Source organism: Trachypithecus francoisi, unplaced genomic scaffold (assembly GCF_009764315.1).
Source record: "Trachypithecus francoisi isolate TF-2019V2 unplaced genomic scaffold, Tfra_2.0 Lachesis_group4, whole genome shotgun sequence".
NCBI classification, from domain to species: Eukaryota; Metazoa; Chordata; class Mammalia; order Primates; family Cercopithecidae; genus Trachypithecus; species Trachypithecus francoisi.
This window is the reverse complement of record NW_022681469.1, coordinates 2,028,940-2,054,071: the sequence shown is the minus strand read 5'-3', so window position 1 is coordinate 2,054,071 and position 25,132 is coordinate 2,028,940. Positions and strand designations below refer to the sequence as shown.

The following is a 25,132-nucleotide window of genomic DNA, read 5'->3' as shown; positions in this document are numbered from 1 at the left end:
CATCAGCTGGCAAATGGGTAAACAATATGGTTCATCCACACAGTGGAGTATTACAGGCCCATAAAAAGGGGTAAAGCACTGACACATGGCACACATGGATGTACCTTGAGAATGTTCTGCTTAGTGAAAGAGTGGATGCAGAAATCACCAAAGACATGCTTCCATTTATGTGAAATGTCCAAAACAGGAAAATATAAAGAGACAGAAGGTGGATGAGTGATCGCCAGGGCTGGGAGGAACCAGGAGTGGCAGCTAAGGGATGTGGAGTTTCTTTTTAGAATGATGGAAATCTTCAGAAATTGATTGTGGTGATGGTTGTACAACTTTATGAATATAATAAAGCCTTTTAATGTAAGTTACGTGGATGATATCCCAGTAAAGCTGTTACAAAGGAGTCATGCGGTAGGTAACATGACTGACAGAGCCAGTGTCACAGAAGTTAGAGAAAGCAGCAGTCAGTATAAATTGGAGTTCATGGATGCTATCGTTCTAAAGCTGGAAGGAGTATAGCCATTAGAGCATCAGCTCTTGTTAGGGGTACAGTACCCCATGGTAACAAAATCTTCTATCATCGAAGGCATCAGTATCCTCAAATTTATCAGGAGGTGGCTTGACAGATTTCTAGTCTGATATTTTATTCTCCTATATGGCAAAAGTAGAATTTTGAAACTTGAAAGATGTTTTCTTCTAATTGTTGAAAATAGTTCTTGGTTATGTGGGGTACCTTGAGACTGGGCCTGAGTTTTTTGTTTGTTTGTTTGTTTTAATTCCTACTGTCTTTCAGAAGCAGGAGTGTAAAAACTGCCCTCAAATGCTCAGATGTTTGCTTCTTGTCAGTGGAAGTGGGAATATGGGTTTGCTACTTTGGCAAACTTCCTTGTTCATGAAGATGTAAGTTTTTTTATCTTCTAGAAATATTTTGATGAGCAGGGTCGAGGGTTTCTTTGTTTTGGAGCCTGAACCTGGGAGCCACAGAACTAGAAGTCGAGGAAAAAAGGGAAGGGTTGAGCCAGGTGTGGTGGCTCATGCCTGTAATCCCAGCACTTCGGGAGGCTGAGGCGGGCAGATCACGAGGTCAGGAGTTTGAGACCAGCCTGACCAACATGGTGAAACCCCTGTCTCTACTCAAAATACAAAAATAGCTGGGCATGGTGGTGGTTGCCTCTAATTCCAGCTACTTGGGTGGCTGAGGCAGGAGAATCACTTGAAACCGGAAGGCGGAGATTGTGGTGAGCCAAGATTGTGCCACTGCACTCCAGCCTGGGCAAAAGAGGGAAACTCCGTCTCAAAAAAAAAAAAAAAGGAAAGGTCAACTCCAAGCTCCTCAAAATGTATCTCATTGTGGCTTGATCGCTGGAGGTGACTATGAGGAAAATAAGACTGAAGACGTGCACTTCGAGTCTCCCCCACAGCCCCCACCCCCCATTCCCTGTGCCCTGCAGGGCTTCTGAAGTGAAAGGAGAGTTGGAGACAAGAAGGGGAATCTGTGCAGGCTTTCCTTGTCTTTGTGGAGTGCCAGGGTCTCAAGAAAAGGTGTGAGCACTGTGAGGCCTGGGCAGCTCTGTGTGCTGGGGATTTGGGCAGCCTTTGTAGAGAAGTAAGAGTGCAGCACCCATGTCCTGGTGTGGTGGCTCAGGATTTGCAAGGCAGAATTGCTCTTTTTCTCTGAGTAACAGCTAGTGGGCTCTGCTCAGTTATCTGTGGTAGACATCTGCTGAATCGAGAGTGAGTGCACTTCAGCTCATGTTTAGAGACTGGCTTTAGGGCACCTGCCAGTGGAGTATTAGAGTGAGGCCCACAGCCTGGCCTCTCCCAAGGAGCTTGGTGTCTTCCTCCTGCTGTTCCTGCATGTGAGGCGCATGGGACACTGGGACAACACGGATTTTTTAGTGCCAGAGTAGCTGTGTAGACAAAGTGTTGCAGGAGTTGACGGTGTAGAAAGCTCTCTGGAATAGGATTGTGAAGATCAAGGACTTGAAATGGGTGTTGACATATACATAATCTGAAACCCACAATCCGAAAACTCGTAACACAAGAATGAATGGGTTTTCTTGCAAACAGATTCATGAATGCAGAATTCCAGTATGTAATGTGGTCCCTAACATATAGTTGGCACTTAATAAATGTTTGTTACATGAATGGGTACCATATGTTATATTTGAACTCTTGCATTAAAGATGAGGTATGTTGCCGGGTGCGGTGGCTCACACCTGTAATCCCAGCACTTTGGGAGGCCAAGGCTAGTGGATCAGCTGAGGTCAGGAGTTCCAGACAATCCTGGCCAACATGGGGAAACCCTGTCTCTACTAAAAATACAAAAATTTGCTGGGCATGGTGTGCGCGCCTGTAATCCCAGCTGCTTGGGAGGCTGAGGCAGGAGAATCACTTGAACCCAGGAGGTGGAGGTTGCAGTGAGCTGAGACTGTGCCACTGCACTCCAGCCTGGGCGATAGAGCGAAACTCCGTCTCCAAAAAAAAGAAAGAAAGATGAGGTATATTTCTTGCCCCTTAGGAGCTTAGAGTTAGTTACACAAGCCCCTGGTGGTACCAGTGACTGAAGGGACTTCATTTTTCAATTCCAACTTATTAATTCTGAAGCACAATTATTAAATAGCATGTTGCTATTAGTATACATTCTTATTTTACATTTCTTTTTTGTTTTTTAAAGTATGCAGTTAGTATGATTTGAAATAATTAAAATTATTATCTGCTTGCTCAATTAGGATGGCTTTAAAGCAAGACATCATCTCTCATATAGTTTTTAGATTAAGTTATAAATGTTCACTTTAAAGCTGCCTGAAGATTGATAGAGATGCATTTGAAAAGCATTATTTTTTTTATTGATTCTTAATGTAGTAAATTACTGAAGTTATTTGGCGGCAAACAGAAATGGCCTGTGATGTGGTTCACATTTATTCTCCTGATAGAGCCACAATTTGCATTAATTGCGTCGCGACTGCACTCACTTATATTAAAAGGCTTCTACTATAATTAATCCTTTTTATTTCAAATCATTTTGGCACAATTTCTAGCTATAAACATTCGTAAAAGACAGACAGTTGAAAAATTTGTTACAGGTTTTTTCCATATACCTATTGCTATTTTTTTCATGACAAATAGTTATTGATATGCTTCTAGGAACAAGTGTGGTACAGCTGGCTGAGAATTAAGACCAGTGTGAAAAATGCTAAGTGGATTATTTTGCATAAAAAATAGGCAGTTTTTGAAGTTGTATAATTAACCTGTGTTTAGAAAATACCTTGATTTATGCTTACATTTGTATCTCAGTTGCATACATTATGGAAATTTAATTTATAATCCATTTAGCTGATGCAATCATAGTTTTTAGTGCCATCATTTATTGGTGCTTGTATATTAAATGCTCTGAAGGTTTAAACCTGCCTTATGTAAAAAATTATACCTATGCATTTACATTTTATGAGTCACAGTGGGATTTCTGTTTAAAATTCAGGTAGTTCTGATATATTTAACTAGTTTCACTGGTTTATTGTTACTAATGCAGAAATGGCAAACAGTGACCTTATATATTGAATATCAAATGATTTACACTTCCAGTTTACTTTTAAAGTCCACTGTACAAATGAGGGCTTTTCTTCAACACCTGGAATCAATCATGTAGTTTTATGCAGAATGTTCTCCTTGGCTTTGAACTCGTCATTCTTTTCGAAGTGATGCCATTTTTCAGTGCCCCAGGTTAATAGCATTAACCATCCTTAACTTTAAATGAACTGTGCCTTTTCAACACAACTTTCTTTACATTGTCAGGAGATGATGACTATGTGCCTGTTGCCATTTTGTGCATTCTCTCATTAAGAAACCCTTTTTTGCCGTCTTTTCAAAATTAATTGGGTGATCATTAGTCCTCTAATCAGGAATAAAGACACAAGGGCATAATACTTTGGTTTACCGGACAGAGGCCAGCCGCAGTCTTCTTGGAGGGGATGTTATGCCAGCTCTAGTTATCAGACATCCACTGAGCTCCTTAAAAAACATTCTTCAGTCAGGAGTTCGAGACCAGCCTGGCCAATATGGTGAAACCCCATCTCTACTGAAAATGCAAAAATTAGCTGGGCGTGGTGGTTGGTGCACACCTGTAGTCCCAGCTACTCAGGAAACTGAGACAGGAGAATTGCTTGAGCTCAGGAGGCAGAGGCTGCAGTGAGCCAAGATCGTGCCACTGCACTCCAGCCTGGGCAACAGAGGGAGACTCTGTCTCAAAAAAAAAAAAAAAATGCATTCTTCACAATGTCTGTCATTTTCTGAAACAAAAAGCCAGTGGCATTCTAGATGTTTGCTTTTGGGAAAACCTCAACAGCTGTTTTCTCGTTTCCTCCAGTCATATTAGTGGACACGTCCTTAAAATGTGACTCTCAAGGGGAGTCTGAGCATGCCCTGTTGGAGTGTGTAAGTTCTGGAGTGCTTGTTTAAGGATGCGTATTTTATGGACTACACGTACGAAATAGATGACTAAATATGGTCACTGGCTGGAAGCTATGACTAAGCAAAGGACTCACTCCGCACAGGAGCCATGGCTTACAGTTGAAACGTTTCTCCTTTGCTGGAACCTTGCAGAAGCACAGTCCTGGCTCTTTGGAAGCTGCTTACTCCCATGTTTTTAATTCACACAGAGCTCTCTAAAACGTATCTAACAGGGCCTGATACATTTGGGTGATGGCCTCTAGGTTGGAAGGGTGACTTCTGAGTTGACTGTCTCATGGATGAATGACTACCCCATAAAGTTTTGTTTTGATTTTGGTATTCCCTGGGTAGCACGATAGCACTCGAATCTTAAAACAGTGGGATAAAGAGGGCCTGGGTCTGTCACAGCATCTCCTGCAGTACAGCTCATAATAGTCATTCGCAAAGTGTGCAAGGTGTGGTTAGTCTGGCCTTCACCTTCCCTCTCTCTGTCCCTCCTGGCATCCCTCGTTCTCGGGCAGAAATTCCCATGCTGCACCTCCAGACAGTAGGAAGGCCCTGACCGCCTCTGTGGAGAGGGTTTCTTTCTCGACAACCAGGCCACCTGTTCTCAACACACGCTGGGGTCATTAGACCACCTCTGTTTGACCTGGGAAAATAGGATCACTGTAAATACACATCTCTCTGAAGACTGGATGTTTTCTTTTTTCTTTTTTTGTTTGAGACGGAGTTTTTGCTCTTGTTGCGCAGACTGGAGTGCAGTGGCACAATCTCGGCTCACTGCAACCTCCACCTCCCAGGTTCAAGTGATTCTCCTGCCTCAGCCTCCCGAGTAGCTGGGATTACAGGCATGTGCCACTGCACCTGGCTAATTTTTTTTTTTTTTTTTTTTAAAGTAGAGATGGGGTTTCACCATGTCAGTTGGTCTGGAACTCCTGACCTCAGGGGATCCAGCCGCCTGGGCCTCCCAAAGTGCTCGGATTACAGACGTGAGCCACCGCACCCGGCCTGACTAGATATATTCTGACACAAATGGCTTTTGTAGAGGAAATCGAGATTTCTTGTTTACTTCCATTCCTTTACCTTAAGTTAAAAAATTGTCCAGATAGACCACATGGAAACAAGATAACTAATGTCTAACTGCATGTCTAGCACAGTGTCTGGTACCTCATACCTAGTAAGTGCTCCAGGAATGGTAACTGTTGTCTCTGTTGTCTTTATTAGAAAACGTTTGGCCGGGTGTGGTGGCTCACGCCTATAATCCCAGCACTCTGGGAGACCGAAGTGGGCGGATCACCTGAGCTCAGGAGTTTGAGACAAGCCTGGCCAATGTGGCAAAATCCCGTCTCTACTAAAAACACAAAAATTAGCTGGGCGTGGTGGCGGGCACCTGTAATCCCAGTTACTCGGGAGGCTGAGGCAGGAGAATTGCTTTAACCTGGGAGGTGGAGGGTGCAGTGAGCTGAGATCACACAGCTGCATCCCAGCCTGGGCAACAGAACAAGACTCCATCTTCAAAAAAAAAAAAAAAAGTAATATTTCTTGACATGTGAAAATCACATGAAACCCAAATTTGGAACATAGCCACCCTCACTCATTGATACATTGTCTGTGGCTGCTTTTGTGCTGCAGGGCAGAGTGGCATATGCGGTTATGAACTGGGACCCCAAAAACTGTGCTCAAATCCTAATACCCTGTCCTGTGAACATGGCCTTGTTTGGAAATAGGGTCTTTGCAAAGTTTTGGTGAGGTCATCTCATCTTAATCCTCCTCAAGTTAAGATGAGGTCATAGTAAATAAGAGTGGGTCCCGAAATCCAGTTGCTGGTGTCTTGATAAGAGAAAGAAGAGATTCAGACCCAGAGAGCTCACAGGGAAGACATCTGTGAGAAGAGACAGGAAAGAGGGTGAGGGAGCCACAACCAAGGCCCAACCAAGGTTACCCCGAGACACCAGGAGCTGGAGACACAGTGAGGTCTCCTCCCTTGGATCTTGGACCTGTGGCCCATGGAGGTGCAAGGCCATGAGTTCGTGTTTTCAGTCTCGCAGTGTGTGATCGTTTGCCATAGCCACCTCGGGAGACTTAACAAACCTGCAGTTCTTGAAGGATTCACCATCCTTCTCTTGAGGAGAAACATTTGTTGGCTTCTGTTTCACAGGAAAGATCTGGCTCTTCATAATTCCACGATTTCGCCCCTAGGTGGTCTGTTCCAGAGTTCTCCGCATGCTGAATGCGTGCATTGAATGCCTTTGTGGGAGCCTGGAGCGGGTACTTGCCCACTGAATTTCAGCTTCCACCTCCGGGACTGGGAGGAGGAAATACCTGCTCCCTGAGGGTTGGGTTTCCTATCAAGTTGAGCATATGGCTCTTTGTTTGTAGGCGGCTTGCATATTCGACGCTAACATTGTCACTGTTGTCTTTTGAAGGCTCTCTATGAGAACATGCTGGTGGAGCTGCCCTTTGCAGGCTTCTTCCTTTCCAAGTTGCTTGGAACCAGTGCGGATGTGGACATTCACCACCTCGCCTCCCTGGACCCTGAGGTGTATAAGAATTTGCTCTTCCTGAAGAGCTACGAGGACGATGTGGAGGAGCTTGGGTTGAACTTCACTGTGGTGAACAACGACCTGGGAGAGGCGCAGGTAAGGGGTCAGGAGGATTCACACACCTCTAGAGCAAATAGCAGCATCTCCTTTTGTGTGGAAGTCCATTGTGTTACAGTGTTTGACTTCTGCACATTTTAGTTCGAATGACCGTTGCTGTGAGTTAGACGTCGAAGCATGTAGCTCCGAAGCACCTTAGCCCTGGCCTCTGAGCTGAGCGCAGTTCCTGCTCCCACGCTTGAGGCCTGTTCGTGCCCGGCAGCCCCTCCTGCAGAGCTCTCCTCTTGAGGCTGCAGCCCAGGCTTGCTGCTTGTCTGGCTCCTCCTGGTGCTGGAGGTGGCCGCTCAGCAGCTTCCTGGCAGGACCCCTTACTTAGTCCTCACTCCTTGTCCACTCAGAGCCACCACAGCTGCTCCAGCACTGTCTGGGGTGTGTGTTCATTACCCATCTGGTTACTTTTGTTACTTACATCGTTTTTAAAAAAGAAAAAAGTCTGTATTAGAGATTCAAGCTGATTTTCTTAATAACAGCTTTATCAACATGTGACTCATATACCATAAAATCTGCCCTTTTTAGTATATGATTCAGTGGTTTTTAGTGTATTCATAGAGGTGGGCAGCCATCATCACCCCAGCCAATGTTAGCACATTTTCCTTGCTCTACAGAGCAACCGTGCACCTGTTAGCAGGCTCCCCCACCCCATACAGGCAGCCACCAGTCTGCTGTGTCTCTGCATGGGCCTGCCGTGAACACTTCACATCAATGGAGTCTTTTTTTTTTTTGAGATGGAGTTTCACTCTTGTTGCCCAGGCTGGAGTGCAGTGGTGCGATCTCAGCTCACCACAACCTTCACCTCCCAGGTTCAAGCGATTCTCCTGCTTCGGCCTCCTGAGTAGCTGGGATTACAGGCATGCGCCACCACGCCCGGCTAATTTTGTGTTTTTAGTAGAGATGGGATTTCTCCATATTGCTCAGACTGGTCTCGAACTCCCAACCTCAGGTGATCTGCCCGCCTTGGCCTCCCAAAGTGCTAGGATTACAGGTGTGAGCCACTGTGCCCGGCCCGACGAAGTCTTTTACATGGTCTTCCTTCAGTTGTAGTTGCGTGGATCAGGACTTCATTCCTTTTCTTTCCAGATGATATTCCATTATATGGATCTACCACAAGGTCTTTATTGGTTGATGGACATTTGGGTTGTTCCTGTGTTTGGGCTGTTAAGAATATTATGGTTATAAACATCCACGTACAGCATCCTAAATAATGATTAGTGAGTTAATAGCATCTGGGATTTGCTTCAGAGACACTGAGCATCCATAATCTGAAAATCCAGAATATTCCAAAATCCAAAACTTTGTGAGTGCCAACATGAAGCTCAAAGGAAATGCTCATTGGGCCATTTCAGGTTTTTGGATTAAGGATTCTTACTGATGAGTATAATGCAAGTATTCCAAAATTTGGGGGGAAAAAATTCAAATCCAAACACTTCTGGCCCAAATATTTCACTCACATAAGGGAGACTGACGCTGAGTGGTGAGAACAGGGGCAGGAAGTGGGGGTACCAGTGCCAGAGACTGGCCGGGAGGTGTGGTGCCTGATGAGCTGGCTGTGTGGGGTTGGGAGCTCATACACTATTCTGTCTGCTTTAGCATGTGGGGTTGTTTGTTGTGTGTTTTTTTTTTTTTTTTTTTTTTTTTTTTTTTTTTTTGAGGCGGAGTCTCGCTTTGTTGCCCGGACTGGAGTGCAGTGGCCGGATCTCAGCTCACTGCAAGCTCCACCTCCCGGGTTTACGCCATTCTCCTGCCTCAGCCTCCCAAGTAGCTGGGACTACAGGCGCCCGCCACCTCGCCCGGCTAGTTTTTGTATTTTTAGTAGAGACGGGGTTTCACCATGCTAGCCAGGATGGTGTCGATCTCCTGACCTCGTGATCCGCCCGTCTCGGCCTCCCAAAGTGCTGGGATTACAGGCTTGAGCCACCGCGCCCGGCCTGTGTTGTTTTGAGACAGGGTCTCACTCTGTCACCCAGGCTGGAGGAGTGTAGTGATGCAGTCTCGGCTCACTGCACCCTCAGTTTCCTGAGTAGCTGGGATTACAGGCGTGCACCACCAAACTTGGCTCATTTTGTGTTTTTTGTAGAGACAGTGTCGCCATGTGTTACCCAGGTTGATCTCAAATTCCTGAGCTCAAGCGATCCTCCTGCCTCGGCCTCCCAAAATGCTGGGATTACAGGCGTGAGCCTCCATTCCTGGCTGATTTTTATATTTTTTGTAGACATGAGTGTCTCCCTGTGTTGTCCAGGCTGGTCTCAAACTCCTGGGCTCAAGTGATCCTCCTGCCTCCACCTCCCCAAGTGCTGGGATTACAGATGCAAGCCGCCTTTCTGTCCAAGAGCCATGTTTTATTTGGTTACAGTTTATTTAGTTGCTTTTGTTTCTACGTATTTTTCCATACCATAGAGCTGAATTTTCAACAATGCAAAGTTTAGATAATTTTGGGGGCTTGTCACTGTCATCAGGAAGTACTGACACCCAGTGATGTTGCTGCTGTGGCCTTGCGCCACCTAGTGGCCTGATTTCTAAGTGGCACAAAAGCCTCCAGACGGTGAGTATTGTGTGACCTGCCTGAGGCCTTTGCTAATGCGAGCGTTTCCCATTTTTCCTTCTGAAATAAATGGTAATAGTGAAACGTCGCATATGCAAAAATCCCATTAAAGCACTGCCGATAATACTGGAATCTGTTAAAAGCAAAAGTGTGAAGTTAAGATGTTCCAATTATTCATAGAAATTCCTACTGAGTTAAAAACTATGGATATTGTATGAGAATAATTATACTAAAGAGCCTAATTAGAAAAATTAAGAAATTCACTAGTGAAGCACCTCAGAGGAAGATCTTAAGGATTTCTATAGAAACAAATAGGTAGTCCCCCATATAAGTTTTTAAGTTTATAAAGTATGATTTAAAGACTTGTAATATGCAAATACTTTATTGTGTCAGCAGGTTATGTTAATCATCCCTTTTAAAATATGGTGCTTCTCTCAGATTTGTTTTCTTCAGTGTAATCAATTTGGCTGTTAATCTGTTTAATAGTGACCATGAAATTTTAGACGACTAATTTACATAGAACTCTTTCTAGCGGAAAATGCTAAGGCTTTAAGTTTAAGAAGGACCCACAAATAACTATCTGTTAGGTAAAAAAAGATGGGACTTGAGTCACGACACCTTGCTTCAGGTCCTGGTTTGGCCGCTGTTCTGTGAGTCTTAAGGAAGTCCCAAGACCCTTTCCTCATCTCAGATGGGTGTGAGTGCCGGAGGATGAAATGAGCTAATGGAAGGAGGTCATGTACGGTGGTGTCTTGTGGGGCCTTATGGATTCTAAGTGAAAATAGACCTTTTGGAGGAACAGAGAGGACAGTTCTTGGTATCTTGCTGTCCTGAGAACTGCTCCAGTTAAATATATTTGTATTTAGAGGAAATTTTTTTTTTTTTTTTTTGAGGCGGAGTCTCGCTCTGTCGCCCGGGCTGGGGTGAGTGGCGTGATCTTGGCTCACTGCAAGCTCCGCCTCCCAGGTTCACACCATTCTCCTGCCTCAGCCTCCCGAGTAACTGGGACTACAGGTGCCCGCCACCACACCTGGCTAATTTTTTGTATTTTTAGTAGAGATGGGGTTTTACCGTGTTAGCCAGGATGGTCTCGATCTCCTGACCTCATGATCCACCCACCTCGGCCTCCCAAAGTGCTGAGATTACCGGCGTGAGCCACCGTGCCTGATCTAGAGGAAATTTTAAGTATGTCCCTCAGATCTGAAATTTAGCACTTATGTGACATGATTTTTAAGTACACATAGTTGTTTAGGCTTAGCCTGAGAGAAGATTTTAAATTAAAAGTAGTGTAACCATTTAAAAGTTATTAGAGGGGCCGGGTGCAGTGGCTCACGGCTATAATCCCAGCACTTTGGGAGCCCAAGGCAGGTGGATCATTTGAGGTCAGGAGTTCAGACCAGCCTGCCCAACATGGCGACACCCCATCTCTACTAAAAATACAAAAATTAGCTGGGCGAGGTGGTACACGTCTGTAATTCCAGCTACTCGGGAGGTTGAGGCACAAGAATCGCTTGAACCCAGGTGGCGGAGGTTGCAGTGAGCCGAGATGGCTCCACTGCACTCCAGCCTGGGTGACAGAGTGAGACCTTATCTCAAAAAAAAAAAAAAAAAAGTGACTAGAAATGTCTGTTTTTTCTGATCAGGCAAAAGGTAATTGGGGGCCTTGGAAATTCCTTTAACTGATCACTGGTCCTTTGTCTTCCAAATCCTACAAGGACATCATCATTTGTTACCTGCCTCTAATCCATTTAAAGGAAGGGTGGTATTTTATATATTGAAATATAATAGCTAGCCTCCTGAGGCCTGGTTAACAGATGGACTGTCAGCTGAGCACAAGCAAAGGAATTAAGGTAATGAACACAATCTTTAATCAGAATGAAGACAATGGAATTGAAAGCCCATTCTTAGGCTTGATGGTTCCAAACCTTAGAAAGTGAATTAGTGAGAATAATTGAATCATCATTTAAAATGTGAAACGTTAAAAGAAGCAGATCTGGTAAGTTGAACGTTCCAGTTCAATTTGAACATTCTATGTAAAATGAGAACCAGCAAATGGCTCTCCTGTAACCATCAGCTGTAGGATGACTTAAGTCAGGCTCTCTAGCAGATTTGTGAAACAGTCTTTCTGTAAATGGTAAGAGACTGGAACATCAGTGCCATTGCCCAGAGGCAGCAGTCTTGTCTGTTACTCTAGGAATATTAAAGCTACCAGGAAAACTGAAGGCTGTGAAAAGAAAAGAATGGAAAGGTAGGGAAGTGGAAATGTCTTTGTTCATTTATTTTGGGCTTATTTTATATTTTCTTTGTCCATAGTATAGGCTGCCCTCATCTAACCCCAGGAATGCAGTTGGGGTGTTTTTGTTGTTTGTTTGTTTGTTTGTTTTGTTTTGTTTTAGAAATATAGGTGGGGGCCTTGCTTTATCTCAAACTCCTGGGCTTAAGGGATCCTCCTGCCTCAGCCCCCCTCAGTGCTGGGATTAGAGGCATGAGCCACTATACCCAGGCTGTTTTTTGGTTTTCTTAATAAATACTTTTTAAAAATTTTTTTTATTTAAAATATACTTTTTATAAATTATGATTACATGCTTACAGTATTTTGCTCATGGACTGTTTTGTATTTATTAATTCATACAATCATATAATCACAGCAATTCCAAGTCAGACAAACAAATATCACCATTTTATTAATGGCCAAATATTTCAAGGTGTAAAGTGACTTGTCCCCCATACAAGTGGGGGACAGTAAGATCCAGGTCTGTGTTTCCACTATGTTGCTTTTCTCATGAGCACTGTCATGGTGCTTATGGGAGCCCCGCGTTATACCTGCAAATTCTGTGACTGTAGGCATGTACTAATAAAAAGTGTTCTTACTCACTCTGTATACGTAAGAAATTGGCTGATCTATTTTCACTGATCGTTACCACCACCCTTTGCGTCGTAATTAAAGTGCTTTATGGTAATGGCATTGTGGAAGCACACAGGTAAGTATGTGCTGCTTATACGGATGAAAATGAGGAATCGCTTTACTACAGCCTTTGCTTTTCCTCCAGAATGAGTCGCGTTTTCTCTTCTTACAGTGATTGTTTGCTTCATATCTTTGCCTTTCGTGATTTCTCATTTTTGTTTAAATAAAATTGTCATGGTGACATTGCTGCACAATTCCCTAGTGTTTGGAGGAAACATGGATGGTTAGTGATCTGAAAGACAGAATAAGGTGCTGGGCTTTGGAGACCCTTCTTGGAGGTGCATCTTTGCACCTGTGCACGATGGTGTGCATACTCACGGACTGTTTCGTATTCAGATCCTCGTTCACAAAGCATCAAGTCCTATTTCCTTAAAACATTTGTTTCTTGCTTTTTTTTTTTCAGTCTGTTATCATACTTTGAGGATTTTGAGATCCCTGTGTTTTGTATTTCCAGGTAGTTGAACTAAAATTCGGTGGGAAAGACATTCCTGTCACCAGCGCCAACCGGATCGCATACATCCACTTGGTGGCGGACTACAGGCTGAACCGGCAGATCCGCCAGCACTGCCTGGCTTTCCGACAGGGCCTTGCCAATGTTGTCAGCCTCGAGTGGCTCCGAATGTTTGATCAGCAAGAAATTCAGGTACCATACCTGCTGCCTTTTTGGGACACGCTTGTCACAGGAAATGAAAAGGCTTTCTTAAAATGTACCTCAAATGTTGTTATTTGAACTTTTTTCCTTAGGTATTAATTTCTGGTGCACAAGTTCCCATAAGCCTAGAGGACCTAAAATCCTTTACAAACTATTCAGGTATGTTATCACTATTGGTTATTGTTTCTGAAAATGTTGCAGGTGATCATATTTCCAAAGTAATTTTTATTTTATTTTATTTTATTTTATTTTTTTCAGACAGAGTTTCACTCTTGTCTCCTAGGCTAGAGTGCAGTGATGCAATCCCAGCTCACTGAAACCTTTGCCTCCCCGTTCGAGCAATTCTCCTGCATCAGCCTCCCAAATAGCTGGGATTACAGGCACCTGCCACCAGGCCCAACTAATTTTTGTATTTTGAGTAGAGACAGGGTTTTGCCGTGTTGGCCAGGATGGTTTCCTGGTAGCATGAGCTACCATGCCTGGCCCCAAAGTAATTTTTATTGTAATCTTTTGTATGGGTAATTTACATGGTTCAAAAACCAGATGGCTGAGTGCAGTGGCTCACGCCTGTAATCCCAGCCTTTGGGAAGCTGAGACAGGTGGATCGCTTGAGCTCAGGAGTTTGAAACCAGCCTGGGCAATGTGGCAAAATCCTATCTCTACAAAAAAACACAAAAATTAGCTGGGCGTGGTGGTGCACACCTGTAGTCCCAGCTACTTGGGGTGCTGAAGCAAGCAGGAGAAGCACTTGAGCTGGGAAACGGAGGTCGTGGGATCTCAGTGAGCCAAGATCATGCCACTGCACTCCAGCCTGGGCGACAGGAGTGAAACCCTGTTTCTAAATAAATATACATACATACATACATGAGCAAAAACAATTAGGTGTTTAACATAAGAAGATAGATAAATCGCCAGTAAGCAAATAAGCACACGATGCGATGTGCAACACCATTAGTCATAGAAAAATGCCACTTAAATCCAAGTGAGATAACCCCACATACCCACTAGTTGTCTACTGGGTGCAAGTGAGAACTTTTTGAGGAAATGGAAATATTCTAAAACTGGATTGTGCTGATGGCTGCAAAACTCTAAATTTACAAAAAAAATCATTCTTACATATACCTGTGTGTATCCATGTGTATGTATGTATCTCTTATCTATAGTTAGTTTGTATTGCCCTAAATTTGAAGTCTAATCTTTATGTAAAAGCAGGTAATGCCTAAGGTCACATTGTCCCCATGATCAGCTCATAAGTTGAAGGAAATGAAATCAATCTGACCTTTCATTTGCCAAGAGATTGTCTTTGGTGGTTTGCATTACCCATCTGCACTGAGGGTTTGCACCTTTAATAATCTCAGCTATGCCAGTAAATAGGTTTAAAATAGTCTATTCATTGTGGTGCCAATTAATGCACTTAAGTATTTTATTGCTGTTATTTCTGTAGTATATTAACAATGAGGGAACAATATATAGCAATTATTTTAGGTTTAGGAAGCACTTTACTAGATTAAAAGCTGTAAGTGGCAGACATTACATTTTAGAATAGTGGTCTCATCATATAGTGAGATTGGTTGTTAGCCATGGTATTAATACTGGAATGATGATAAGTTATCAGAAGGAAAAATGATAAAATTAATTTAGACACCAAATCATGCTGGGAAAACACCCAGCTGTGTTAGTACTGGACACCCATTGTCTGTCGTTTTAGATCTGTGACCACATGCAAACCCATTCTCTACAGTCTGCTCAGCAGTGGCTTTGAACTGCTAGCACAGTTCTTCAAAATAAGGCTCCTTTGCAGTAGCTTTTGGTGCCTGCATTCATCTTTATAGCTACAGGGTGATCCTTATTCTAGCTTTTTATTTTATTTTTTGAGGGCAAATCTCGCCCTGTCACCAAGGCTGGAGTGCGATGATGCAATCTCAGCTCACTGCATCCTCTACCTTCTGGGTTCAAGTGACTCTCCCACCTCAGCCTCCTGAGAAGCTGAGATGACAGGTGTGCCCCATGACGCCCAGCTAATTTTTGTACTTTTGGTAGAGACGGTTTCACCACGTTGGCCAGGCTGCCCTCGAACTCCCAGCCTCAAGTGATCTGACAGCCTGGGCCTCCCACAGTGCTGGGATGACGGGTGTGAGCCACCGTGCCTGGCCCTGCTTCGACCCTCCTTAAGTTGCTCCTCTTCTTGTACTTTGCCTTTCACCTCCACATAATTGGCGGTGGGTGGGGCAGAGGCAAGGGAAGGCAGAGAATTCCACTTTTGCATTTACAATTGGTCCTTCATATCTGTGGGTTCTTTCCACATCCATGGCTTCAACCAATTGCAGTTTTAAAATATTTGCGGAAAAAGCAGTGGTTGTGTCTGCACTGAATGTGTGCTAAATATAGTGTCACAGCCATTTACATAGCCTCTGCCTTAGATTAGATTATCCGAGTGCTCTAGAGATCATGGAAGTGCACAGAAGGACGTACACAGGTGATACACAGATGCCACGCCGTTTTATAGAAGGGACTTGAGGATCCGTGGACTTCAGTATCCGTGGGGGTCTAGACCAATCCCTGTGGGTCCTGAAGTGTGGGTGTGCTTTGCATTTCATAAAGCTTGTGTTCATTTTGCCATAGGAGGCTATTCTGCAGACCATCCTGTTATTAAGGTCTTCTGGAGAGTTGTGGAAGGGTTCACTGATGAAGAAAAGCGCAAACTGCTTAAGTTTGTAACAAGCTGCTCTCGACCCCCTCTCTTGGGGTTTAAGGTACACAACTTTCATGACGTTTGCTTTAAAGACCACATCATCATAAGAAAGGCAGCAGAACATTCAGTAGGGTTAATTGAAGTCCTTTTATATACACTTCAGTTTTTCTCTTCAGCTAGATTTTAATTAAGTACTCGTTTTGATGTATATATTTCAGTGCTAGTTTTATTTGGGGTTGCTTTTTTTGTTCACAATAACCTATTCACATGATAGTGTACATTGTGGTTATGATTGCCTGTGAACAAACCCTGCATTTGGAGGGACTGTTTGCAATATTAATAATCAGTCTCATAAATCTGTAACACATCTTGGGCTTTTTGCTACTGAACTGAAGCAGGTACCACCTAGAGATGTTGATGGAGTGTATATGCTACCGAGCCTTATTTTACCACTTCTGGAAATTAATGTTGATCTTATGTAATTTGGCTTATTTTTTGAAATCAGGAGTTTGAGACCAGCCTGGCCAACATGATGAAACCTTGTGTCTGCTAAAAATACAGAAAAATGAGCCAGGCATGGTGGTGTGTGCCTGTAATCCCGGTTACTTGGGAGGCTGAGGCATGAGAATCGCTTGAACCCAGGAGGTGGAGGTTGCAGTGAGCCGAGATCACGCCACTGTGCTGCACTCCAGCCTGGGTGACAGAGTGAGACCCTGTCTCCAAAAAAAAAAAAAAAAATTGCCTCAGGAACGTCTAATCATAATTCCTGTATTCGTTGTAAATTAAAATAAAGCCATATTAACATTTTAAAATATAGTGGTATATATTATAGAATAACATATAATTAGGTAAGTACTGTATGTAGCTTGTGCTTATGAAACTTAATAGGCATTCACTTTCTTTTTTCCTTTTGTTTTTAATTAAGATGGGCACTTGCTGTATCACCCAGGCTGGAGTGCAGTGTTGTGATCACAGCTCACTGCAGCCTCAACCACCCAGACTCAAGCAATCTTCCCACCTCAGCCTCCCAAGTAGCTGGGACTACAGGCATGTACCACCGTGCCTGGCTAATATTTGGATTTTTTGTAGAGAGGGGTTTCACTGTATTCCCCAGGCTGGCCTCCAACTCCTGGGCCCAAGCAGTCCTCTCACTTCAGCCCCGCAAAGTGCTGGATGACAGGTGTGAGCCACCACTCCATGCCCAGCGGGATTCACTTTCAAATAACCATCAATCAGAAAGACTTCCTGCACACTTATGTAGTCCCAGCTACTCTTTTTTTTTTTTCTTTGAGACGGAGTCTCGCCCTGTCGCCCAGGCTGGAGTGCAGTGGCCGGATCTCGGCTCACTGCAAGCTCCGCCTCCCAGGCTCCCGCCATTCTCCTGCCTCAGCCTCCCGAGTAGCTGGGACTACAGGCGCCGCCACCTCGCCCGGCTAGTGTTTTTGTATTTTTTTTAGTAGAGATGGGGTTTCACTGGGTTAGCCAGGATGGTCTCGATCTCCTGACCTCGTGATCCGCCCGTCTCGACCTCCCAAAGTGCTGGGATTACAGGCTTGAGCCACCGCGCCCGGCCAGTCCCAGCTACTCTTGAGGCTGAGGTGGGAGGATTAGTTGAGCCCAGGAGTGTAAGACCGACCTGGGCAATGTGGTAGTGAGATCCCGTCTCAAGGGGGAAAAAAGTAATGTTGTTTTTTTGCTTTTTTGTTGTTGTTGTTTTGTTCGTTTGTTTGTTTTTGAGGCGGAGTTTTACTCTGTCGCCCAGGCTGGAGTGCAGAGGGCAATGGCATGATCTTGGCTCACTGCAACTTCTCCCTCCCTGGTTCAAGCACTTCTGCTGCCTCCACCTCCTGAGTAGCTGTGATTACAGGCGTGCGCCACCATGCCCGGCTAATTTTTGTATTTTTAGTAGAGACGGGGTTTCACCATGTTGGGTAGGCTGGTGTCAAACTCCTGACCTCAAGTGATCCACCTGCCTTGGCCTTACACAGTGCTGGGATTATAGGCGTGAGCCATCGTGCCCAGCACCCCAAGTATTTTATTATATTTCTCAGTGAAGTTATTCTTTAACTTTTTACTTTGAAACTATTTTAAATGTATAGAAAAGTTGTGAAAATGGACAAGGAACTTCTAAACCCGCACTGACCAATTGTTAACATTTTGCTACATTTACTTTATCATTCTTTTCATGCATTTCTTTACTGAGTCATTTGAGAGTAGGTTGAAGACATGAGGTCTTCCCTAAATATTTCAGCGCATACTTCCTAAGACTAGAGACATTTTTTAAATGGCCACAATTAAATTATTACAAGTCCAGAAACTGAACTCTGACATACAGCACTTGCCAGATCCACTGGCTGCAGAGTGTGGTCCTGGGACCAGCAGTTGCAGCATCACTTGAGCACATGTTAAAAATGAACATTTTCAGGCCGCTCTCAGACCTGAGTCAGCGCTCAGCGGGGGCGCTCAGCGGGGGCGGAGCACCGCAGTCACCTTGTGACCGGCTCTTCGGGTGTTAGATCACTTGTCCCTTCACGCCCTTCGTAGTGTCCGATCCAGGACCACATGTTGCATTTAATTGGTGTATGCTCTTTAGTTTCCTTTCTTCTGTATCCCCATTTTCAAGGGGTGCAGGCACGTTATCTTGAGAATGTTCGTCAGTGTGATGTCGCAGCCCCACTCTTGGGTGTGTACAGATCACACAGTGTGTATATGAATGTTCAGAGCAAGTCTTCATAATGGCCAAAAACTGGAAATAAGTACACAAACTGCTAGTAAATTCTGTAGATTAAGAGATATTCAGAATTTAAAAGGAATAAATGATATCTACTACACTGTGTATGAATATTGAAAACACTGTGCTAAGTGAACAAAGCAGACACAGAACGATGTATTATTATACGTAATTCTGTGTGAATAAACTGTCCTTTGAAAGGCACTTTTTTTTTTTTTTTTTTTTTTTGAGATGGAGTCTCACTCTGCTCTGTCGCCCAGGCTGGAGTGCAGTGGCGCGGATCTCAGCTCACTGCAAGCTCCACCTCCCGGGTTCACGCCATTCTCCTGCCTCAGCCTCCCCAGCAGCTGGGACTACAGGCGCCCACCGCCGCGCCCGGCTAATTTTTTTGTATTTTTAGTAGAGACGGAGTTTCACCGTGTTAGCCAGGATGGTCTTGATCTCCTGACCTCGTGATCCGCCTGCCTCGGCCTCCCAAAGTGCTGGGATTACAGGCGTGAGCCACCGCGGCTGGCCTGAAAGGCACATTTACAGACACAGAGCGGGCCAGGGGCTGCACAGGACTGGAGGTGGCAGCAGGAGCTTCGGAGAAGTGGAGCGACCCAAAACCGGATTGTGGGGGTCGCTGTGGAACTCTGTAAATTTGCTAAAATCATTGGATTGTACATTTAAACAGCTAATCTTACAGTATGCCAAGTACACTTCAATGAAGCTGTTCTTAAAAGTTGACTATAAACGAACACCGCATGTCAGTAAGTGCCCTCAGCACTGGAGCTGGGACCCAGTAGAGAGGTGGGAAGAAGGGAAGCCTAAGTGCAGTTTGTTTAAAACAGGAGGTCAGTCATCCACACCGTTACATTCTGGCAGCAACGAAGAATAAAGATGTATAAACTTAAACGTGTTAGTAAATACCATTGCTCAGTGATATTAGTAGAAATGGTAATCTTCCAAATTGTTGGAGAGGAAAAGTAACCATGCAAAACAAGACCAACAGAACCAATAACTCTGTTGACCAGATACAGGGCGTGGAGGTGGGAAGTAACATTCAGAATCATAAAATAGAAAAATAAGATGAGAGAAGCCTGAATGTTGCAACAGTGAGTGCAAAAGACTTTGAGACAGGGCTAGGAAAACGCTGCCGCCTACAAGCGACACACCTAAATGGAGTGACCCAGAACGGTTTAGTGGCACACCCTGGTTCATGTGTAAAGAAATAGATGGGTCGGCCGGGCGCGGTGGCTCAAGCCTGTAATCCCAGCACTTTGGGAGGCCGAGACGGGCGGATCACGAGGTCAGGAGATCGAGACCATCCTGGCTAACATGGTGAAACCCCATCTCTACTAAAAAAATACAAAAAACTAGCCGGCGACATGGCGGGTGCCTGTAGTCCCAGCTGCTTGGGAGGCTGAGGCAGGAGAATGGCGTAAACCCAGGAGGCGGAGCTTGCAGTGAGCTGAGACCCGGCCACTGCACTCCAGCCTGGGCGGCAGAGCGAGACTCCGTCTCAAAAAAAAAAAAAAAAAGAAATAGATGGGTCTCCCTTAGAGTTGGAAGCGTGACCCATGGGACCAGATACGAAAATCTCTCAAGCGCAGTGAAACCTGGGCACGTCCTGTGCTGGGGTCTAAAGAGCAGGAGGACTGCAGGTGAGGCATGCAGGTGACTTTTTATCAGTAAAGGTTTTAATACCATTTGGTAATGTTATCATTAACATTTATTATGATAGACAAGGCTTCTAGTATCTTTTTTTCAAAACTAGTTTGTTCCAAAGCTAGAGATAAGAAAATTATGCATCTCATCTAATTTCATAAAAGGAAGTTTGGAGGACCTGCTCCCATCAAAACACTGGAAGATGCAGAGATTTTTGTCAGCTCCTGGCTAATGAGATAATGCTAATCATATGAGTAGCAATAAAAATTAGAAGTCCTACCAGACGTAGGTTCTAGACATTCTGACAGCCCACTAAAGAACCAGCAGGCCGGGCGCGGTGGCTCAAGCCTGTAATCCCAGCACTTTGGGAGGCCGAGACGGGTGGATCACGAGGTCAGGAGATCGAGACCATCCTGGCTAACACGGTGAAACCCCATCTCTACTAAAAAAATACAAAAAACTATCCGGGCAAGGTGGCGGGCACCTGTAGTCCCAGCTACTCGGGAGGCTGAGGTAGGAGAATAGCGTGAACCTGGGAGGTGGAGCTTGCAGCGAGCTGAGATCCAGCCACTGCTCTCCAGCCTGGGCGACAGAGCGAGACTCTATCTCAAAAAAAAAAAAAAAAAAAGAAAGAAACAGCAATAACGTGTGCCTAGAAGTGCAAGAGCCTTCTCCACCTCCGTGATACCTCCGGGTTTGTGCATGGCCACTTCAGCTGCATGAGTGTCGTAGGTTTAGGGGAACAGAAGTAGAGGGATTTACATTAGCTTTTAAAATCCCAAATAGACTGGCCCGGTGCAGTGGCTCACGCCTGTAATCCCAGCACTTTGGGAGGCCAAGGCAGGTGGATCACCTGAGGTCAGGAGTTTGAGACGAGCCTGACCAACATGGTGAAACCCCGTCTCTACTAAATACAAAAAACAACTTAGCGAGGCATGGTGGTGCATGCCTGTAGTCACAGCTACTCGGGAGGCTAAGGCAGGAGAATTGCTTGAACCCGGGAGGCGGAGGTTGCGGTGAACCAAGATTGCGCCACTGCACTCCAGCCTGGGCAAGAAGAGCAAAACTCTAAAAAAAAAAAAATCCCAAATAGACTAAAAGGGAAAATCCCCTACCCCAATCATGACCCTGCACAATCGTTTTTTTTTTTTTTTTTTTTTTTTTTTTTTTATTTTTTTGAGACGGAGTCTTGCTCTGCCACCCAGGCTGGAGTGCAGTGGCTGGATCTCAGCTCACTGCAAGCTCCGCCTCCCGGGTTTACGCCATTCTCCTGCCTCAGCCTCCCGAGTAGCTGGGACTACAGGCGCCCGCCACCTCGCCCGGCTAGTTTTTTGTATTTTTAAGTAGAGACAGGGTTTCACCGTATTAGCCAGGATGGTCTCGATCTCCTGACCTCGTGATCCGCCCGTCTCGGCCTCCCAAAGTGCTGGGATTACAGGCTTGAGCCACCGCGCCCGGCCGACAATCGTAATGGAGTTACACCATGGAAAACACTTTTTGAGCATCCATGAGACAGTCTTCCTATTTTTTTATTTTTCTCAGTGTTCTAACATATGTGAAATTTAATTGATTTTTCCATAAGTGTTTTTGAAGTTGTTACATGTTAGACATCCAGTTTGGAAAAACCATCTTAATATTTAGGTTTTCCGGTTAGCTTGGTGTGCCTGAATTTGCCCGGGCTGCCATAATTAATGTAGACTTAAAGGAAGAAAATGTCTTTCAGTTGAAGTACTATAAATAGCAAAGGCAGGCAGGCATAATTTTAAAGTTATGAAACTCCTTAGTGCCAGATTATTGGAGAAGAATAACATCTGCTACAGCTAATTAAAGTTTAATATGTTTAATAAATGTGATTGTTACAGACAAAAAATCATTAAAGTGCTGTAGAAAATTGTTAAGTTACCATCAGGCCGCATAATAAATGGATGATTTTTCTCACTCTGAATTAATGCAAATTCCCGTTGTACTGTATTTAATTATGCACAAAATGGTGCCCTTGACTCAGATTTCAGTGAAGAACTTCATTTTTTTACTTTTAAGACTCCAAGTAGGAAATTCAATTAGCCTTGTGAAAGAAACACTAAATGTGGCATTTAATTGCGAAATATATTTTAAGCTTTTCATTTATCCAGTGACTTTGCCAGCAGTCACTGACCCCTTCATTCAGAGATCCTTTTCTGTTTCAAAAATGCGATGCTTCCATTTTAGTATATTCAAGCATTTGTGAAAATTATTGCCCTCACACACTCAGAATGCTGAATAATAAGTGTGATAAATGTTCTTTCTAGTTCTCCTTTGGTTCTTGTTCTAACATTTTTATGAGAGATTTAAAGTAGCAAATAAACTGTAATTAGAAAAAAAAGACAATGGATTTTAGCACATATTATATGCCACATATATATATTTTTAATGAAGTTTATATTTAACAGTAGAGAGACCTACAAAGATCGGTAATAAGAATCATGTCAGTCTCTTCATAGCTTTTTTTTTTTTTTTTTTTTTTTTTTTTGAGATAGAGTTTCGCTCTTGTTGCCCAGGCTGGAGTACAATGGTGCGATCTCGGCTCACTGCAGCCTCCACCTGGGTTCAAGCAATTCTCTTACCGCATCCTCCCGGGGATTACAGGCACCTACCACCACCCCCAGCTAATTTTTTTGTGTTTGTAGTAGAGGCAGGATTTCACTATGTTGGCCAGGCTGGTCTTGAACTCCTGACCTCCGGTGATCTACCCACTTCAGCCTACCAAAGTGCTGGGATTCCAGGCATGAGCCACCGCACCCGCCCTCTTCATAGCATTTTGTGGGCTGTGCCCTTACTAGTTTTACTGTTAACATAAATTATATGCTAAACTCAACGTATAATTGAAACAAAGTCCACCCGAAATGCAGGTGTGGCCAGTTGGGTGCCTGTCGCGCTTTGTGACAGCTTCAGTGCTTCCAAAGGTTCCTGCAGAATGGGACATTGCTCTAGTTTTATTCACGTTCGACTGCAGTTGTTAGAAGGCAATTACCTTTTCTTTTTTTTTAATTTATTTTTAGTTTTTTATTTTTGAACATAAACTCAAGATTGTATCGTCTTCATAATAAAACAAAAGATGACACTTAGAGCTGGATCTCTTGGCCTTTCCTCCTCTTCTCTCCTCCCAGTTCAGAATGCTCCCATCTCTTTATAGCCAGCATTCTCTTAGATCTGCACCTATGCTCAGCGCACTCAAGCCTCAGCACAAGCCTCTTCATAGTTCTAGTCTTTTCCCGGAAAATCACCTTAGTCTGCCCACCGTAGCCGCTCTGCTTCCTGTCCTAACGCCACTTTCCCTGGGCATACAGAGAATCCATGCCCTTTTGTACCGTGGCGCTTTGTGGGGTTGCCACACTTACAGAAAGTCGAACGGGGGCCGGGTATGGGAGGCTGAGGCAGGCGGATCACCTGAGATCAGGAATTCTCGACCGGCCTAGCCAACATGGCGAAACTCCATCTCTACTAAAAATACAAAAATTAGCTAGGCATGATGATGGGCACCTATAGTCCCAGCTACTCGGGAGGTTGAGGCAAGAGATTTACTTGAACCTGGGAGGCAGAGTTTGCAGTGAGCCAAGATTGTGCCCTTGTACACCAGCTTTGTTGAGAGAGCAAGACTCCGACTAAAAGAAGAAAAAAAGTGTAGCAGGTTTCAGGAACATTCACCAGGTTTGTGGGAGCGCTGTTGGCACAGAAAGCACATTTTTTTATATTGTTGGATTTTTTTTTAACCTTCCAATAAAAGTAATGTTTTCATTATAGAAAATTGGAAATTGTGATCAAGTAGAAGAAATCTATATTTTCTCCCATTCTAACCATTATTATGTTTATGTTTCCTTTTATTAGTATGCGTTTTTATCTACATACATGAGTGTATGTTAATATATATATATGCATAATTTTTACTGTTTTTGGTAGAGGTAGGATCTTGCTCCGTTGCCCAGGCTGTTTCAAACTCCTGGCCTTGAGTGATCTCCCACCTCAAGGCTCCCAAAGCACTGGTATTGCAGGTGTGAGCCAACATGCTCGGCCTGTTACACACACACACACACACACCCCTCGTATTACAGGTGTGAGCCAACATACTCGGCCTGTTACACCCACACACACATATAGATATATTTTTAAGACAGAGTTCACTCTTATTGCCCAAGCTGGCTTGCAATGCGTGATCTCGGCTCACTGTAGCCTGCAACCTCTGCCTCCTGCCTCAGCCTCTCAAGTAGCTGGGATTTTACAGGCCTGCACCACCACAGCCTGCTAATTTTGTATTTTTAGTAGAGAGGGGATTTCGCCACATTGGTCAGGCTGGTCTCGGAAATCCTGACCTCAGGTGATCCACCTGTTTCAGCCTCCCAGAGTGCTGTGATTACAGTCATGAACCACTGCTCCTGGTCATGTAATTTGTAAATGTAATTTTAGCTGTATCCTGTGTTCAGTTTTACAGGCTACTTTTTTTACTCAACATTACATCAGGGTCATTTTTCCTCGTGTTATTCTTTGAAATATTTTTAATGGACTTTGTAGTGTCCCATCATGTGAGTTTACCGGTTTACTTCCTGTTCTTTAGTTGTTCACAGCTCTTCTTCACTGTCATGCTGTGAACCTCTTGTGCGTCGGTTATCACGTGTGTCTCTAACCACTTCTTAGAGTGCAGTCCCAGGAGTTGTGGACGTGGGTGAAGCTCCTGCTCCTGTTGCCAGGCCCACCTCTCAGGAGTTTCGCATCCACGTGTGCAGTGAAGGGCTGACCTAGTTAGGTCTCTGAAATCCGTGCCAGATACTA

The 25,132-nt window shown here is 44.2% G+C and overlaps 1 protein-coding gene across 1 annotated transcript in view; it reads left to right on the top strand.

Moving 5' to 3' along the window:
* Positions 1–25,132, top strand: part of UBE3C (ubiquitin protein ligase E3C) — a 139,430-nt gene that overhangs the window by 110,209 nt on the left and 4,089 nt on the right. The window contains exons 19-22 of the mRNA XM_033193885.1: positions 6,867–7,079; positions 13,059–13,247; positions 13,349–13,415; positions 15,879–16,009. Coding sequence (XP_033049776.1) covers positions 6,867–7,079; positions 13,059–13,247; positions 13,349–13,415; positions 15,879–16,009 — 600 coding nt within the window. The remainder of the gene's footprint in view (positions 1–6,866; positions 7,080–13,058; positions 13,248–13,348; positions 13,416–15,878; positions 16,010–25,132) is intronic.